Source organism: Gadus macrocephalus, chromosome 20 (assembly GCF_031168955.1).
Source record: "Gadus macrocephalus chromosome 20, ASM3116895v1".
NCBI classification, from domain to species: Eukaryota; Metazoa; Chordata; class Actinopteri; order Gadiformes; family Gadidae; genus Gadus; species Gadus macrocephalus.
This window is the reverse complement of record NC_082401.1, coordinates 9,714,274-9,721,443: the sequence shown is the minus strand read 5'-3', so window position 1 is coordinate 9,721,443 and position 7,170 is coordinate 9,714,274. Positions and strand designations below refer to the sequence as shown.

Here is a 7,170-nt window from a genome sequence, read left to right as displayed (position 1 = left end):
GAAGTTCACCATTCATCTGGTCTCTTTATTTTGGAGGAGACATTTACTTTGAAAACCCACATTATGGGGGGAATGTGGTGTATCCAAAATAAAGGTTTCTCGCAACAGTGTTTTTTAAGATCAACGGCCGCGGAACTGCGGCTTAAAAAAGGTCTCAAGCAGTTTATTTTTTTCATAATAAAGGTTGTTTGGAGCAGTAGGGACTTTCTTTATTTATGCATGGCTTTCTTTGAGGTGGACGAGAGAGGAAAGAGGCTGTGGTCGCGTCGACTCCGTCTTAAGCCACTGAACTTCCCATGGTTTCACAGCGGTCACACACAAGGCTCTGCTCTTGTATTCCCCCTTGTTTTCTTGTTCCTTTGTACACCTTTATTTTCTGTAATGGAAGATGGATGGGAGCTCGGGGGGGGGGGCGGGTCTCGACGTTGCCGGCGGTTGTGATTGGCTAGGAGCCTGACCCCTGGTTGAATGAAGAGCCATCTGGACTGTGTTTTCTAAAATCCGTCTTTATTCCCAATGCGTGCTCTTGTTTTTCCACTCCCTCTTCCTCTTTTACCCTCTCAAAGTACATGGACACACACACACACACACACACACGCATGGACACTCACGCGCACACATGCACACAATCAGAGACACACACATGCACACTATCGTAGACACACATCTCTCATTCTCTTTTTCCGCCAGTACACACACACACACACACACACACACACACACACACACACACACACACACACACACACACACACACACACACCTCCTACTGTCTACTTCTGTCTCACCGACACTCATTTCACTCAATTAAGTTAAATACAGTGATGTTTTTGGCGCAGTTGTGATAAAATCCAAGTTTGGAAACTGGCTTTTTTTATGAATAAGGAACTAGGAGTGAGGAACACTCCAAGACACACTATTTGGTATTTACTCTTTAGTTCAGATGCATATTTTCAAACGGGATTTATGTTGAAAATACATGTGCATAAGTAACAAAGGGGGGTTAGGGGCATCTTGCTGAAGGACGCATCAACAGGTAGACTGTGGATATTGGACTTCCAAACCCTTATATCTCGACTGGGACTGGGTCTGGAACACACCACCACCAGACCACCCTGCCCCCCTCACACACACTCAGACCCCCTAGGAGGCAGACAATGCAACTGTTTCCCAGCAGTGAGCATACAGTTTGTAATACAAACATGCTTTTTTGCTGTGGACACTCTCACAGTGGTACCAAAGCAGGGTCACCCTATTCCATGGGTGCATAGAGAACTCACGAGGAGAGCATCACTTTAGCCTGAGAAAGACCCAGTCACTCAGATACTTGGTGGTTACGATTGGTGAAAAATCGATAGTTTCCATTATGTAGCATATTTTGTGTTTAATGTCTACCTCAGGTGCCGGTTATGTTTATGCTTATGTTTGAGCTATTTCATTACCATGACATTTACATTTATGATCATATTGTGTGTGTGGTTTAATTGTTGTATCTCCTGCTTTCCTGCACTTTTTTGCTGTGAAACCAAAATGTCCCATCATTGATTAATTAAGTTCCATCTTATCTTAAACATCACTCAATGTGTATAAACCTTACTCCACTGCAACTCTGAAGCGTGGCTCGGAAATGAGGTCCATACATCCACCTAGGAATAAAGACCACCACTACCCTCTGACTATAACTCCCCAGTGATGTATTATCTCCAGGGTGTTGTAATGGGCTGGGTGATTTAGTGGACTTTCTTCTTCCCTCTGCAGTCATCTAACGACCGGCTCCTTCTCTCCGTAAGAGTCACAGAAAACGGGAATCCGACTCGGTGAGAGCTTATCTTTTTCCGATTATATTTCGTTGTCTTTCTTTTCTTTTTTTTTTTTTAATCTTCCCTTTATCATTCTTTCTGTCTTTCTTCTGACTTTATCATTCACTAGTTATACTTTTCTCTTTTTCTCTATATCTGTCTTTCTGTCTTGCATCCTTAATTGTCGCTATTGCTGCCAAATGTAATGATACGTCTCAAACGCTTGGGCGTGCATTGTCCCATTCTGAGTTTACATACTTGCTATTACACAAAGTAACCACTAGATGGGTGTAGAGTTTAACTGAATGGATCTTTTTACTTTGACTCTACTCCAAATACATTTGCTGAAGTAGACAGAGATGGGTTGAGAAATAATTGCACCCAAACATTTTGTGTTGCAATGAGAGGACAGAAGAGGTGTGTGTGGTGCTGTGTCTGTGTTTGTGCAACTGTGTTCCAGAATACAGAACAGAAACAGAATATACATGTTTAGTCCCAGTTCATGTTGTCAAATCAGTGAACAAAGGTGTTTGTTGCTGGATAAGAACGAGGAGCAGGGCTGAGAGTATTATTCATCTGAGGAAGAGAGACAAGACAGAGAGAACTGGCTTCTCTAAAGACTGGAGTCCACACTCTCTCTCGTTGTCTCTGTCTCTCTCTCTCTCTCTCTCTCTCTCTCTCTCTCTCTCTTTCTCTTTCTCTTTCTCTTTCTCTTCTCTTCTCGGGGAACCAATACGGCTGAGATGGAGTCTATAGAGAAGGAGGGAGGTAGGTCGGGGGGAGGTGGAGGGAGAGAGGGGAGGCGGCGGAGGAGGAGGAGGAGAGTCAGGCTGTAGTGAAGTGTAGTCAGAGGATCGCTGCAGGTGTGTGGAGTCTGAGCGTGCGCCGGGTGGCTCTCATAGCGCTGCTCTGGTGTACCCTGGACTTGTTTATACGGCCATCAAGAACCAGTCACCTCTCGCAGTCTGGTTTCAGAAGTTCTTTTTTGGTCCAGTCCAGGATAGCCCTGTTTTGATCCAGTTAGTCAAGTGGTTCAGTCCAGGTTAGTCGAGTTGGTTCGGTCCAGGATAGTCCAGTACGACCGGTCCTTGTCGGTTTGGTCCGGTACGCCCCGGTCCGGCGGTTTGGTCAAGTCCGCTCCAGGTTAGTCCAGTTGGTTCGGTCCAGGTCAGTCCTGTACTTTGGTCCGCGTCGGTCCGGTGGTTTGGTCCAGTGCGCTCCGGTCCGCGTCAGTCCGTCGGTCCGGTCCAGTGCGCTCCGGTCCGCGTCATACCGTCGGTCCGGTCCAGTGCGCTCCGGTCCGCGTCAGTCCGTTGATCCGGTCCAGTGCGCTCCGGTCCGGGTCAGTCCAGCGGGGTACCTGCTGGGTTCCTGCCGGTCCTGCTGCGGTCTGGGGAGGCATGGCGTTGCCGGGCGATGGCGTGCAGAGCCTGGGCTCCTACTTCTGTCTGATCCGCCGGCGCTTCAAGCGGAGGCGCACCAAGCGCTCTGAGCGCAAAGGTAACCCGTGGCAACCGCAGACGCAACCCGTAGCAACAGGAGACGCCGCACCAATCGCATGGCTATTGTAATGTTGTTTTGTTATTTTGTCGTACAAAGTGTCATAGGTGAGTGGTGAGTTTTGGCGGGCTTGGCTTAAAGGTTATTTGTTTAAGTTGTTTTATAAGTGACGCTGTTGATCATTTAAGAGTCTGGGACTGGAGTTCTTCTTGTGGTTCTTTTGGGGGGAAATAAGATCTACGTTTTATTTGTGATCAATAAGTTTAAAAAGTTTAAAAAAAAAAGAAGAAAGAAAGGCGGAAAAGAAAGAAAATCATTCAACCATCTCAACATTTAAATGTTCCGTTTTTGATGTTCTCTTGTGTAGTTTTCTAGTTTTTTCAAATTTTGGTTAAGTCTATTTAAACTTTAAGGATATTTTAAAAGGTCTTCTGATATCCGGTAATCGACAATAGGAATGGCTTTTTTAAGATTTCTTTCTCTAGTTTACAATATCAAAGGTATTAACCAAGATAGGGCAACCACATTTGACTCAATCAGGGTACTGACATACCAATAGACCCCTTACGATATAGTCATACACACTCTTGAAAAGGGTCTCTTTATCCAACTGTTGATGTATTTACACAGATTTCATATTGCAATACTCTCTGGTTTGTATATTAACTCGTGCCATTCTCCATCAGTCTCCTCTCACTGCTTTATTCTCCTCTGACCTCCTTTGTTCCACTATTCTCCTCTTACCTCCTCTACCTTTCACTACTTTTTTCTTCCCTCACCACTACCTCCATGCTACCTTTTACTCCACCTCCTTCTCCTCCTCATTGTGAAACAAATCGTGTATTTGTGTAATGGGAGGAGATTGACAAGCACTTCCCCCTAGCATGCACGTTACCCCGTTTTGCGCGGGGGATTAGCGTAGCAAAGGCACTAGCAATTACCGAGGTGTCCTCATCTCCCTGGCAGAATTAGCCGTGTGTCAGCCACTTGCTTTGATAGCTAGCCAGGCGACCGCCGATCGCCAAAGCCGAGCCCAATCATCCGCGTAAAAATCCTCCGCTGCTGAGTGGGCGTTTTCCCGAGAACATGATTTGCCCCCCTCCCCCTCACCCCGACCCCGGCCGACTCTTCTCTTAACAACTTGACTTCAACCATCAGCGTTTCACACATCCTTTTTTTTCCCGCCCTTTTGCTCAAATGCTAGCTTATCGGCCGAGGAGGGGCGTTTGAACGCTAGGGGAAGCAATGATGGAGCAGGGGTGAAGTTTCCCTGCCGGTTCACTCAGACATTTTTAATACTCTTAACAGCAGCAGGCTCGCTGAGATAAGTTGCTTAGAAGTTCCGGGGTCTGGGATCTTTCAGGCTGGCTAACTGCATATGCAAGGAGTGTGAGGTAGCAATTTTGCTAACATTTTGTGTCTTCTCTCAAGGATGGATCATGTGAGGTTAATATTTTGTTTTTGAGAATTATTTGAGACGTTAATGAACAAATGAGCACCCACAAAAATAAAAAAATAAGCTTTTCTGAATGAATGACAGATAATCAATTCCATCTTTATATAAATAATTCACAGCAGGAGGGTACCCATGTAATGATTGAATGTACTAATGTGAACACTATTTTCCAAAGTTAATACTGATCCTTGTCATTCAGAGCATGTTGAAAGCCAGAACCTCCTGGGCTTAACCATTCACTATCCTGACATAAAGATAAAGTCAATATATTCAGGAGCAGGTCTCCTGTACTCAGTAGCTACATTGACTTTCAGCGTGTCTTGGACGAGGTCTTCAGACGCATCCCCTCTAACTGCACCGGGGCTGCCGATGGCTTTCCAATGGGCCGTGGATGAAATATGGAAAATGGCAAACGCTTTATGCTGTGCCAGCAAAAAAGTGTCAAATAAGCTTTCGTACAGAGGTGTGTGTGTGTGTGTGTGTGTGTGTGTGTGTGTGTGTGTGTGTGTGTGTGTGTGTGTGTGTGTGTGTGTGTGTGTGTGTGTGTGTGTGTGTGTGTGTGTGTGTGTGTGTGTGTGTGTGGAGGGGGGGATTTACAATCCATCACAGAGGAAGAGATGTCATCGTTTCAATCTCCACCTTTTATCCTTCCTTAAATCTTCCTTTCCTTGTCTTGTTTCCTTGCGCCCTTTGTCCTTTCTTTTCAACCCTCACAATTTTCAGTCATCGTTATTTAATTTTCAAGGATTTCAGTTGGCCTTTCTTTACTCAGACTTGTCTGCAAACATCAAGCATCATAAACATCACTGAAACAACCTAACGTTTTTAATAACTCTAATATTTGTCATTTCTGCCTTCCTTTATGTTTCTGTGCCATTCAGTGTAAGCGTTAAATGTATGCCTTCATTTGCGTACACATTGACAATACAAACACGGCATGGCTTGATCCAAATGGAAGAAGCAGAAAACGGCGGGTTGTGTAGCAGCTTCTTCTGACACGCGCTGCGCTGTCAGACGTTTAGCCTCGCCACACAACAAAACTGTTCATTAAATCCAGGCGCTTATTTACAAGCTGTCTATCGCCAAGCACTAGCAAGGCCCTCTGTCAAAACGAGAACTTAATTGTGTCGGGCTGTCTGGGTGCTATTAGCCTAGGTTAGCGACGAGCTAATCAGCAGCCGTCTGCCTCTGACGGAGAGGAATGCTTTGGTTGCTTGAGAGGCGGCCCGGCAATACAGTGGCAATAAGGTGTGTTTAGCCAACAGAGACGTAGCTCTGTATGCTGGGCAGGGGTAGCTGGTCCTAGCTTGCTCCAAATATTCACAAATGAGCAAATACTGTATAAATAAGGCATAACAAGTCTTTCCAGCGCAGCTTTAGATCTTTGCATGTCTAATGATGCGAGAGTGGCCTTGTTTGAGTTTTAAACTGGGATAAGCCAGACTGCCTCCTCATTAAAGATTTCTACTAAAGCAAATCAATGTCATCCTATTAATTCAGAGCTAAAATAAAGATATCGACATCATTAGAACACAGTGACCCACAGTTTCATATACATCTCTAGCAAGGTGACGTTTTATGATATCTCTGCTCCCCGCAGCCTTGATTCATCCCTTTTCAAGCCTCTTCATCCTCCACCTCATCCCTCGTCCTGACACCTACTCTGTTCATCATCTCTTATGCACTATGAACTCCTTCCCCTCCCTTGATCTCCCGCCATCCTTCTCTCTCCCTCTCATTTTATCCCTCCCTTCCTCCCTCCCACTCGCTCTTTTTCTCTCTCGCTGGCTCTGCTCCGTCCTGTTTGTCTCTCTCTCTGTCCGTCTGTCCGTCTGTCCGTCTGTCTGTCTGTCTCTGTCTGTGTCTGTGTCTGTGTCTCTCTCTGTCTCTCTCTGTCTCTCTTTTCATCGAGGCTGTCAAGGCTCCTCTTATCTGCTGGACATTATGCACCCTGTCCTTTCCCAGCTGTCAAATCCTGACCTACACTCAAACAAACCGACACACACACACATCCAAGTACATACACTAACAAATAGGTGCACGCAACAAAAATCCATATTCCATAACTTGTACACAAACAAACACCCTCTTAAAGTCGGCCCCTTTTATTTGCTTGCTGTGAATTAAAAAGAGCCTCTGATCTCTGACCTTTGACCTGGCCTTGAATGTTATGTAGGCTGTGTGGAAACACACACACACACACACACAGTCACACACTTACTTATCTCACACACAAATTCTAGTAAGATCTCGGGATGTGAATAACGGGATGTCAAAATTGTCATGATCGAATAATCAGTGGGTGGTATGAACGAATAATCGATTATTCGATGTGTGCCGACATTCACAAAGGCAGCCATGGATCATCGGAAAGAAATAACTTAATATCTTTCCAGTCAAATTGTCTGTTGTGAA

General features: G+C 45.3%; 1 protein-coding gene across 1 annotated transcript in view; it reads left to right on the top strand.

Annotated features, from left to right (window-relative positions):
- Positions 1-2,617: 2,617 nt before the first annotated feature.
- Positions 2,618-7,170, top strand: part of LOC132449207 (double-stranded RNA-specific editase 1-like) — a 41,025-nt gene continuing 36,472 nt past the window's right edge. Inside the window, 1 exon segment of the mRNA XM_060040922.1 lies at positions 2,618-3,299. Coding sequence (XP_059896905.1) covers positions 3,200-3,299 — 100 coding nt within the window. The 5' untranslated portion in view covers positions 2,618-3,199.